We start from the raw sequence: 13,214 nt of genomic DNA on the forward strand, positions 1-13,214 counted from the left end.
ACGACTGAGGTGAGACCCTTGAGCAAGGCACCGAACCCTCAACTGCTCCCCAGGCGCCACAGCAAAAATGGCTGCCACTATGTGTGTGTGTTTGTTCACAGCTCACTGCTGTGTGTGTGCGCTTGGATGGGATAAATGCAGAGCACAAATTCCAAATAAGAGAAACCGTACTTGGCTACATGTCACGTCACTTTAACTTTCACTTTCATATTGTTAGGCCTATATATGAAACTAAAACTGCCAGTAGGTGGTGGCAAGTCTTAATAAGCGAATCATAGAATCATTCATTCAACCGATTTGTTCAAACCGTGCATACTATCCATCCTAAATAGTTTGTGACATTAGTCATTTTCAATACTATTTAGGAGGGATAGGGTGGATAGTATGCACATTGGGATGCAGGGTTAGTGTCCATTGACTTTATGAATGAATCATTGAATCCTTGATTCACCCAGTCTGTTTAAAAATGGTGAATCATTCAAGAAAGAAAAAAAAACACTGTGTGTTTCTGGGAGACGCAACTTTTCATCTTTGTTTAAAACTATTTTTGTTGGCAAAACTGAGCAAAAACAGCCATGCAATATTCTACCAATATCTGCACGAGAACTGTTTCACCGTTTCAATCACTCTGCTTTCACCATTCTTACAGCCAGTGTCATGGCGGATGAGCAAAACCACCATATTTTTATAGGCACTACTGTTATTTTATAACAAAATGTAGTTTTAAGAGTTTTTTTAGGTGAGAATGTAGTTGTTTAGACCTCAGATATTCAATTCAATTCCATTCACATTTATTTGTATAGCACTTTTCACAATACATATCATTCAAAGCAGCTTTACAGAGAATGCATGACAACATTGCAATTTAGAGTAATCTGTTATCAGAGTTGGCTGTGTCAAAATTATGTAATTTCAGAAATGTACATATACAAATCATGCAGTTAGCTAACAATGTAGGCAGAAACAATGGGCTCATGGAAGTAATGAATACATGTTAGCAATGAATAGGATATATAGGAAGAATTGGAATGGTGCATGTTGATCCAGAGTTTGCGTCATCTGAAGTCCTCACAGTGGTTGGCGCCGTCTCTTCACAGGTGTTGCTCATCTGAAGTCTTCATAAGAGGTTTTTTCCAAGCTGATGTATTCTAGTTACCTCAGGATGGGCATCCTGAGATAAAACAGAAAAGCAAATGTAGAATAATTAGCGTAGCTGCTGTTCATAACATTAAGCAAAGATAGTCATAGATATGCAATTAATATGTAAGCATTGCGCCTAATTAAAAGTTAGTTTAGACGCTTTCAGAGATGCGAGCTCCAGGCTGTCAGCGACCGTTCAGTGCTTTTATACCCGCAGAGAACAGCTTCATCTTGGCCAGTCCTTCGGGAATTTGCTGCTGGCTGTTATGGAGATAGTTTTAAACATGAGCTACAATTCGTTTTGTGTTTATCAAATGGGCAATCTTTGGTCTTATTAATCTGTTACCTGCTTGTTCCAGAGCTAATAGATTTGGCTTAAGGGCTATATTAAGTTTCATAACCTTGTATTTAAATTGAAATTAATCCTGTACTAACTAGAGTGCTGCTTTTGTATGTTTGACTGAACTGTTTGCTTGTGTTTATTTCCTTTTTTACTTTTTATACTGTTATAATGGCTATTTTTGTTAATTTAAATATTATTTTGTCTGGCAGTTGCAAAGCCTTTTATATTGAAATGGACTAAAACAAGGAAACAAGGACGTTGTTTTTATTTTAAACATCTTACGAGACGCAACTGACAAATCCATTGACTAGCACTGTCATGGGAACAAAAAGAAACAAAAACAAATATACTGCTATCCTCAGTGGACATTCAAACTGATTTTGTGATTATAACAATAAGATTGACCTGGAGAATATCAGGTAGATGCAGGTAATACACTTGCTCAGGTGATCTCTCTCTCTCTCATAATACTCTATATATTACAATGTGTTTCGATGAAGGGACTCAACATTCCTTTGTTACTAGTTCTAAAGTGACTGTCTACGATTGCCTATGGCCGGATCACAGCCATGCTGATATAGAGCCATATTGCATGGCTATTCGTGCGATATTGCTCATATATATAACTTGAAAATTTTGCATTGACTTGATACTAAAAAAATACTATAAATCTGTACACTTTAATTTAGTAAAAGTTGTATAAAATTAACAGCTTTTCATTAGACATCTCATATAGATTGTCATGAGAACGTACAAGCTAAAAGTTAGCTCAAACTGTAGAGCACTGCATTAACAATTTGAAGTTCGTTTCAATTCAAAGGTTGAACTGAAAAAAGTACACCTTGATGTACTGTAAGCTTCTGCCAAATCCATACATAAATGAAATAATTGAACTGAACTTCAACTTTTAAAAACAATGTGTTTAGGTCCATTCCACGGCATCTGCAGTAGCTGTTTTTTAATTCAAGAACTCGCTCTGTGTGAATGGCATGTAACTCTGTCCCCTCCATCATTCCCAAGAGCCCAAATGTTTGCCAACTTTGTAAATTTCCAATACCAGTTGTGTTTCAACACACCTGGGATGCAAAATGTGCAGAGATGTGCTGTCTTCTCAACTAACAGCCCATCCAATATGTCTCCTTAATCTATGAGTTTTGCTGTGAAGAGCCTTAAGATCAGCATCTACTCTAGACAAGTTCATGGCAGCACTCCATTCTCGTAATGTGTTTCTGGATTGTTCTCCTTCCAATAGCTGGGGCGACGAAATTGTTTTCTTGGACAGAGCCCATAAAATCAGTACCTAATCAACTTCTACTGGGTCAAGTTTGTAAGTTAAGATTCTCCATAATAGAGGTTTCCAATTTTTGAGGGTGGTATGCTTTAACAGCGTTGGTTGTAATGGGTACGCATGCTATTTTGGGTCAGGTAATCCTAGACCAGTGTAAAAGGGTAAAACATCAACACAATGCTCTGTAACATCTCCACTAAACTAGAAGCCCTTGTGCAGCTATTAGTCTGCCGGGTTAGAGGCAGAATGTTAGACAGGAGGTTCTGGCCTTGCTGATGGTCCAGTGCAATAAAGGTGCTGCAAAGTTGTACACCAGCAAAGAGCTGCAAAATAGATGCACTCGCATTAGTACACTGCCTGGCGCCCACTCAGAACCCGACCGAGATTAATCACCTGTCACGACGGGTTGTTTTCCACCTCTCCCTCTCTTTCTCTCTCTCTCACTGTTTCCCTCTCTCTCGTTCTCTCTGTTTTCCTTTGCGGGGGAGAACGATACACAGACTTGCCGTTAATTCTGCTCGCCTGCCCACAGGCGCTGTAGGATTGTGCCAGCAATGCAGCAGACCACGCTGTGCGTGTGTGTGTGTGTGTGTTTGTGTCTATGTGTTTGTGTTTGTGCACCACATCTATGCAGTTATCTATGCATGAAGCCATATGTAACAGAAACCAATAATCAAAGTACAGTGAGGTGGCTTTGGCTGAATACCAATTACTCAGGGTCTTACGCTGTCCCCTGTTGGACTCCACTCTAGTCTGAGAAGCCAACAAGGGCGTTTCTAATGCAGATATACCACTCCCACTGAGAGGAGGCTGTTTGCAGTGAGTATGTTTCTGGAGGTGGATGCAAACAAGCACACGTACCGAATGTCATAACCCTTTTTTGATGCCATTAGCTCTCATTCCATCAGCTGTTTTGAGCGGGCTGAGGAAGCTGTTTGATGAAATATTAGTACACATTGCTCTACTAACCAACAGTGCAAACCACAGAGCATTAAAACACACTTAATTAAAGATGCACACTGATTATTCACCCTCAAAAAAACTCTGTTAAGGCTTGTTTGTAACCAGTCATTTTATTATTTGAGGAAGCTTTGAATGTCGTTAAGTATATAAATGGGTGTTTCTTCAAATGTGGTCGCTTTTGGTCAGGAAAACTATTATAAAGTTTTTTTTTTGTTTTTTTTGTTTTGTTTTGTTTTTTTACCTTATTGACATGATTATCTCCTAGTACACTAATGTTTGAAAAATGTTATTTGGGGTAAAATGGAAATTGGGCAACAACTGTGGGGAAAATGAATTATCAACAATAGTCATTATAAAAGACATAAATACAAGAAAACAACAACAACAACAACAACAACAAAAAAACAAACAAACAAGCAAACAATTCAGTCAAACATACAAATGTAGCACTCTAGTACAGGATTTAAGTTAAATATAGCCTAACTATAAAGTTATGAAACTTAATTTTCCCCTTAAACCAAATAATTTTGCTCTGGAACAAGTAATAGATTAACAAGGCCAAAGATTGCCCGTTTGATATACCCCAAATTAATCTAATTTTTAACCACTATCTACATAAGAGTTAGCGGCAAATTCATGAAGGATTTGCTGCTGATCTCTGCGGGTACATGAGTGCTGAATGGCCCCTGGAGCTTGCATCTGCGAAAGCATCAAAACAATCAAAACAACAATTGTTTTATATATATATATATATATATATATATATATATATATATATATATATATATATATATATATATACATACATACATACATACATACAGTCTTGCTCAAAATTATTCATACCCTTGGTAAATATGACCAAAGAAGGCTGTGAAAATAAATCTGCATCGTTAATGCTTTTGATCTTTTATTTAAAAAATCTACAAAAATCCAACCTTTCATTGGAGAATAATAATTTTAAATGGGGGAGTCTTTTTCTATAATGCCTGATGAGTTTGGAGAACACCTGAGGAGAGATCAGAGACCATTTCTTCATACAGAATCTCTCCAGATCCTTCAGATTCCCAGCTCTATGTTGGTGCTTCTTCTCTTCAGTTCACTCCACTCATTTTCTTTAGGGTTCAGGTCAGAGGACTGGGATGTCCAGGGCAGAAGCTTCATTTTGTGCTCAGTGACCCATTTTTGTGTTGGTTTTGATGTTTGTTTTGGATCATTGTCCTGATGGAAGATCCAATCACGACCCATTATAAGACTTCTTACAGGGACAGTCAGGTTTTGATTTTTTATCTGTTAGTATTTGATAGAATCCATGATGCCATGTATCTGAACAAGATGTGCAGGACCTCCAGCAGGAAAATAAACCCACAACATTAAAGATCCAGCAATATATTTAATTGTACACATGGGGTACTTTTTACCCCTGTGTACACCAAACCCATCTTGATTGTTTGCTGCTAAAAAAAAGCTTTTTTTTTTTTGTTTTATCTCACCATAGAACCCATCCTGTTTGAAGTTCCAGTAGTGTCAGTTACTTTTCAAATGTTCTATGGTCAGATGAAGCAAAAAAAAAAAAAAAAAAAAAAAAAAGAAAGAAAGAAAAAAAAAGCTTTTTTAGCAGCAAACATTTAAGATGGGTTTGGTAAAAAGTACCCCATGTGTACAATGAAACATACTGCTGGAATTTTAATGTTGTGGTCTTATTTTCCTGCTGGAGGTTCTGTACATCTTGTTCAGTAAATGGTATCATGGATTCTATCAAATGCCAACAGATAAAAAAATCAAAACCTGACTGTCCCTGTTAGAAATCATATAATGGGTTGTGATTGGATCTTCCATCAGGACTATGATCCAAAACAAACATCAAAACCAACACAAAAATGGGTCACTGAACACAAAATGAAGCTTCTGCCATGGCCATCCCAGTCCCCTGACCTGAACCCTAAAGAAAATGAGTGGAGTGAACTGAAGAGAAGCACCAACATGGAGCTGGAATCTGAAGGATCTGGAGAGATTCTGCATGAAGGAATGGTCTCTGATCTCTTGTCAGGTGTTCTCCAAACTCATCAGGCATTATAGAAAAAGACTCAGAGCTGTTATCTTGGCCAAAGGAGGCTGCAACAAGTATTGAATAAAAGGGTATGATTAATTGTGAGCAGTGTGAATTAAAGAAAAACATTTCTCTCATAATGAGATTTTCCCCCCATTTAAAATTATTATTCTCCAATGAAAGGTTGGATTTTTGTATTAACAAGTATTAACAATGCAGATTTATTTTCACAGCCTTCTTTGGTCATATTTTGATCACAACTGTGTGTGTGTGTATATATATATATATATATATATATATATATATATATATATATATATATATATATATATATATATATATATATATATATATATATATGTATACAGGGTCTAAAACTAACTTTTTGCCACACCTTGCCAGTGACTTAAGAAAATTTACTGGCCAAAACAAATTTTTACTGGCCATGAAACAAAAACAGGCAGTAGGCAGTAGTAAATGGTGTTCTTCTGCTCATAAGCTTTACAGCTTTTCCGAATGCCACTCTTGACCGAGAAGAACATAAAAGGCTGACTTGAATATGCTTAAATTCATTTGGATATACGTGTGCAGTTGTGGAAGAATGTTTTATGGAGGGATGTGACCAAACTGGAACATTTTAGACCCATGGATCAGCAGTACGTCTGGTGCAAAAAAAAAGGCAAAACTCATGAGCAGAAGAACACTATCTCCATGGTCAAATACGGAGGTGGTTCAGTCTTGTTATGGGGGTTCTTTGCTATTGCAGGAAGTAGAAAAATGTTGTACGCATATGTTTAGAGCCATCAACTTTCCCGGAATCACTCAAATGTGTGTCAATAAACTTTGTATAATAGTTTACTGATGCCTTTGATGAATTGTTTTCATAAAATTTTGTTCTCAGCAGCAAAATGTCTGGCAGGTTAAGGGGGTTGAATAATTTTGATTGGAACTGTATATGTGTTTTACATCAGCATCAACCCCTAGGACATAACATTTGAAAAGAAGTATATGTATCTTTTGTTGTTTACAGTTTATACGTTCATTTGTATTAATGTTCAGCCTATGTAGTAAGCACACTCGTCTAGAAATGCTCAGTGTGTTTTTATTGTGACTAAACACAGGGACACATCTGCATCTTTATTAGATGTCCTGTTCAAGACCATTAAATATCTGAGGTGAAAAATCTATAGTCTGGTAAGCCTGCCTGCAATTTGTGAATTGCCATCAAAGACTTCCTCATCCTAGGGCTTCATGTCTCCTGTTTTATAATCAGCCTCCTACATGTGTACTAATCAGAGGCTTTAATCAGAACAAGAGAATCCCACAAATAACCAACTCATCTGCAGCAATTACGGACTTCCCTGTGAATGAGCCACATCTTGAGTTGAATCTTGCTGAGGTGGGATTAGTTAAAATGAAAATGCAGCTTGATAATGGTGTAAAGAAGCAATTTAATTTGAGATATTTTTCTGATCTTGCCATTTGTGATTGTCCTATTGGATTTTCTTGTCAAAGTGTAAAGCCTAATGTGTTCTACTAATGTTCGTTTACTGAGAAAAACTGTCATTACATTTGTCAGGCATTATTAGTTGGACAAAAAAAGTTGTTCAGTCTTCCGACAGATATAAAATGTTTTCGGATAATTTAATTTTTTCTTCTTGCAGACATCCATGATGAGAATGGGCTGAGACCTGTTATGGTGTACATCCATGGTGGGTCCTACATGGAAGGAACAGGGAATATGATTGACGGCAGCATTCTGGCCAGCTATGGAAATGTCATCGTGGTAACCCTGAATTATAGGCTGGGAGTGCTGGGTAAGTCATTCGTTTTTCATTAAATGGTGGATGGTTTTGATTACAGAATATCTTGCTGACCTCCTGTTTTATATTCACACACATGTATTAAAGAGGCTCATGATCTTGTGAAGCTGACGGTCATAGTCTTAAAAGTCACAAAAATTAAAATGAATATTTCAAGAATATCTGGAATGTTGTATAATAGTTTTTAGTTTAATGCAATCCTTCAGTTATGGTCATAAAATGCAAACATAACATTTATGATTTACTTATGATTCTATTTCCTGTTTGGAGCTGCTAAATATGGAGCTGTATAAATTACATTTTTGGTTTCAAATAGAGATTGCAATTCTCTCATGATTCTGAACAAAATAACATACACTGTACAATTTACTAGAGGTTCTGACAAAATGTTAATTGCTGCAGTCAATTTAATGTTTAATTAATTAAATTGACCAATTATATAAAAAAATTGGGTTGAATGAATGATTCAATGACTCACTGATAAGACAACTTGTTTCAGTACACTGGATGAATCAGTGTTTTTGAACAAATCTATTGAATGAATGATTTGATGACAAATACTGTACATTTTTTTAACAGTCACTTGTCGCCACTTATTGTTGTAACAACGTCATCAATACAAATGCTATTTGAAGTGCCAAGTTACTTTCAAAGGGTGGTTTACTCTATTTCGATCACTTCTGTAGACATCAGTGTTTATATCTGAACTATAACCTTTTATCCTGGTACTTCTTGATAATTTGAATATTTGTAACACAGAAATAATGATACTGTGTGGTTGAAAATATTTGTGAAGCTATTTTATACCTATACATGATAAATACTTTCTCGGGGTCAGCTGCAGCGCCAAGGCATTTGAACGTTCCGGTGTGATTTTGTCAAAGGTTTAATAGACGAATCGCTGTCATTTAGAAATAAGATCGCATAGGTGTTTGAATCGAGATTGTGATCTTTTAACAATTAATCTTGCAGCTCTAGTTGAGTTCAGTTTCTATTTTATCAGTTCAGTTTCAGTTTAATATTATAGTATTTATTCATACTTTGAATTAGCTTTTGTGTATATTTTCAGTTCTCTTTTAAATTGTAGTTTAAGTTCTTGTACATTTTGTTATGTGTTTTTGTCATTTTTATTATTTTTTATTATTTATTTTTATTTCAATTTAGTTTTAGTAAATTCAGTACTACTACAAAACACGCTTTATCACATTTTAATATAAATAACTAAAATAACATTTTATTTCAGTTATACATTCAGGCAACATTTCAACTTTTCAATGAAGTTTTTCATCTAATATTTATATTTAATTTAATTTCAGTTTTATTTTAATTAACATAAATTATTTGTAATAATTGACCCCATAAAACTTAATGATTATTTCCCAAATGTGGGGAGGTCAAATTTAGTGTTTTTTTAAAAGTGAGAGTTGAATGTTGCTACAGCTGATCATCAAATTCAGAATTTGTGCTGTATAATAAGTTTTAAATAATAATAAGTTTGGATTTCATATTCCTCTTTCATCTTTCATCGCTGGACAGTTATGGCTCAGTAGGATGTAGGATGGTTAAATTTCATTTATGAATCTCAAGTCTTTAAAACTGTTACTTCTCTTATTGGCTGCTGTGGGTAGATATTAAAAAGGGATCATTCACATTCTTCCACTTCAGCTGTTTTTTCAACTCGTTATCAGCTACAGCTCTATGTGAGGCTGGTTATATTTAGATGTGTTGGAGCTAAGGGGAAAAGGTATAGGTCTACTGGAAAAGTATGCACTGCAGGAAAAAGACTGTTGGGGGAAGTAAGGAAAGTGGCAGAGAGACCGAGGACAGGAGTGAGAGAGTGTAAGCGAGGCCTTTGTTAAATGTGTTTCTGCTTCTCTGCCTGACATCACTCAGCATGAAGGTGATGGAGATAGTCTAAAGTGTCTGGGCTGTCTCAGCCTTTATGGAGAGCAGTTTGAAGCATGGTGGCAGTGAAAGGCAGAGCCCTAGATGGAGGGCAGAGTGAGATTGGAACACATTCCCAAGCATATAAAATTGCGGGATTGTGTCTCTTTTGTACCCCCTCTTCAGAGATCGAGGTAAAAATAATACTTTAACACCTCTGAGGTATCTTGGTGGCAGCTTATGTGTGTGTGTGTGTGGCACTGCACAGACTGCTGTCTAGTTGGCCCATGCCCAGTCCGCCACCAGTGAGACACATTTCTTCTCAGCTGTTTTTAGACCTGGTGTTGTAATGGCTTTATCCAGCTTTTAGACACATGCTCACTGATTAGCCAAGGATGAGAGGTACATTCCGGTGTGAATATACTGTTTGTAGAAAGCCATGCACTGCTCACTAGAATTAGCTTGTTGGAGAGTAAAAATTGCTGCTGAACATATGTAGACATATTTGAAATAGATACAGTGACAATGTGGTATGCATAACAGGGTTGTTAGTGTGATAATCATGTGGGAATTATTACGACTGCATGGCTATTCATTTATAATCATTTTGTATAGGCTACATGGGCATGCATGTGTACGGATGTGCATTTCCCTGTCAAATCTTTATCTGTAACTGTGTGTGTGCTTTCATAGTAATTGCACCATCTGCATTGGAGCACATGTGGCCTGCCAATGATCCAGTGGAGGCTGTTAGATTGAACTGAGATGTCTCACTGGCACATGACTCTCTCTCTTACATGGCAACGTGAGCAGACTTCTGATGTGTTTCATAACACAGCAGAATGGGTCTGTTTCTGCACTTAACACGTCATCGCAGTGCATTATGGGAAACTTAGCTCTAATTTGGCATAATGAGGTATTTATGTATGCAGCATTAAATGTAGAATCACATACGTTTACACAGCAGCATAAAACATGCAGTCCAGTTTTCAAGTGCTAAACAGTTATGAATGAGAGTGGCAACTGCATTCAAATAGACTCTGATGACAGAATTTTAATGTTGGTGAACTAACCTTATATATATATATCCCTCGTATTATCCTCAAAAACCAGCGACGCCAGTTTACCAGTGGGTTAATTTTTATCTATCAGGTAATTTATGTTTCTTCATTGACTACTCAAATAGCTCTTTAAATGAAACAACACCCCACATCACCCCTGACCCCCCCTCTGCTTGTTTGTTTGTTTGTTTGTTAAGTCAACATAAGAGAAAACACTAAGAATCTCATTCTGAGCAGGATGTCTCAAAATTAGGATTCTCCTCATCTATGTTTTCATGAGAATTATGACCCCGACCCCCCCAATGACAGTGTTTCTCGCAATACTTCAGGTATGGTTATGATAGGTTAGGGCCCTAAAGCAGATGAAAATTGTTTGTATATGATAAAATTACATTTTATAATGACCTCAGTATTATCCAAAACAAATATGTGTAAAATATTTATATTTCTAATATGTTTTATACAGATAAATGAGCCTGGGGTCAATTTGACCCCAAGGATCACCGATGTGTATAGGACTGTGTATAGGACACTGAAAATATGTCATTGTGAAAAATTTATGTTTACCTAGTTGTCCCCATTAAATGACGAAAAGTCATCAAATATGAAGCAAAAAAAAAAAAAAGATGTCAACCATATTTTTAGAGGCGTTAAACATTGCGTGGGGTATATACATATATATACATATTAGACCATTGACCATTGCATAAAAAAAGTGCTGAGACATTTTTCAAAATATTTTCTATGTCCCACTTGTAACCGAGTGATACCCAAAGATCACACCTGATTCCGACTATGCCAACAGAGTTTTATACCCACAGAAATAATTTAACACAGCAACACAAGTTCAATAGCCAGTAAATGAAAGAAGAACAGAGACGTGACATTCAAGTTCAACACTTTTATTAACAATCATCAATGAAACCTCTGAGTAAACATTCAACTTTACATTTATAAACATATAAAAAGAGGGAATCACAATTGTAAGATGTCTAGACTTTAGGTCAAAAATTTAAATCATAACCCACCATTTTTAATAATATAGGATTAACCAAGCCTGCGGGAGGAGGGGAAAGAGTCACTGGGCCAGGGACCCACAGCCTTAAGAGCACACACCACACGTGCACTGATGACCAAATCATCAACCAACAACTTAGTTGTGAATAATGCAAATAACTGTACACTCTCAAATCGATACCCATGCAGTGCAGGAAATATCATGCGCCACGGGAAGGAAAGACCTGTATGACTACAGAGGAAAGTACTCCCATGCAGGCTGGCTCCCAAAACACACACAAAAAGAAATGGGTTAAAAACTCCCCTTTTCACAACATATAATGTAGACCTCAGCAGTTGGTACAAACTGGACTTAAATAGTTAAATCAATTACAAAAATAACCAATAAGAAATCACTTCAAAAACAAAAATCGTTTATGACCATAAACTTAAAAACTTGTATAACAAAAAATAAATCATAAGCAAAACAGCAGGGCCTAGACATCAGAGGTCCATATGCATAGAACTCCATACAAGCAGAAAAACAAAAACATAAATTCGCAACTCTTGATAGAAATAACATCACAACATTTTCTATTAAAATGTGCATCATTTTTTGGTCAAGATCTGTATTGACAATGCAAGAGGTGAGCACTCTGTAAAGTCTCCTCCAGCACATCCCAAAAACTTACACTGAGGTTAAGGTCAGTGCCAATTCATGTGTGAAAATGATTCTTCATGCTCCCTCCCAACAATTCTTTCCCAATTTGAGCCTGATGAATCTTGACATAGCATCCTGGAATATGGCCATGATACATCTTAATACATGGTTGTTTAAGAAATGAAAAGCTACACACTCCCTCTTTTAGGGTTAAAAGAACCGTTGCCAAACATATAACATGCTAGAAAAATAATAATCACTGTAATAATGATCCATCCATAGACTCTTAAGTATTTGCCTATTAAAATTTAAATTAAAATATTTGCCTCTTTTTTTTTGGCTGGGCAGTGTATTATCACTATAATAAACCTAACAATCTAACACACACATACCTCTGCCATAATCCAAGAGATAAGAAACACTGTGTAATACAGCTCGTTGCTATAGGCGAAACACGACGTCCACCACTTAGACAATAACCATACTAACAGCCCACGCACTCACACTCTTGCATCGGGGGTTACCTCCTTACTATTAACACATAATAAACCATGTAAAGAAACAAAGCGTCCTGGTAAAAACTCTTTACAGCATCTAAACAAATGCCATGCTAATACCTCACTATGGCACTTCAGGGTCACAACACCGGAAGGAGACGGAAAAGGTCAAAACGCCAGGAAGTTACGCAATCTACCAAACTTTGCGCTATTTATAGGGCAAAATAAATACATATGCCCCACCCCGTACACCATCCTTATCCAATCAGTCACACACTGAAGAAAGAAAGTCATATAGGTTTCAGAAGACACAAGGGTGAGTAAATGATGAGAGATTTTTAAATCTATAACCATAAAACTGAACTGCAGATAGTCCTACGGAATCACACTCTGGCTTTTATCAAACCAGCCATTAAAAAACCTTCCCAAATCACCCTCTCAGTCATTTAACAGACAGTAGCTTACACTAATAGACCCCACTGCAGTGGGTCAATCTCCGCGGAGCCTT

The 13,214-nt window shown here is 36.5% G+C and overlaps 1 protein-coding gene across 3 annotated transcripts in view; it reads left to right on the forward strand.

Moving 5' to 3' along the window:
- Positions 1 to 13,214, forward strand: part of nlgn4xa (neuroligin 4 X-linked a) — a 126,371-nt gene that overhangs the window by 42,528 nt on the left and 70,629 nt on the right. For 2 of the 3 annotated variants that reach the window (XM_067402891.1, XM_067402892.1), the window contains exon 3: positions 7,449 to 7,601. In XM_067402891.1, the coding sequence (XP_067258992.1) occupies positions 7,449 to 7,601 (153 nt within the window). Of the gene's footprint in view, positions 1 to 7,448; positions 7,602 to 13,214 lie in introns of those variants that run through there. The other variant, XM_067402893.1, reaches the window with a different exon arrangement.

Source organism: Chanodichthys erythropterus, chromosome 12 (assembly GCF_024489055.1).
Source record: "Chanodichthys erythropterus isolate Z2021 chromosome 12, ASM2448905v1, whole genome shotgun sequence".
In the NCBI taxonomy this organism is placed as follows: Eukaryota; Metazoa; Chordata; class Actinopteri; order Cypriniformes; family Xenocyprididae; genus Chanodichthys; species Chanodichthys erythropterus.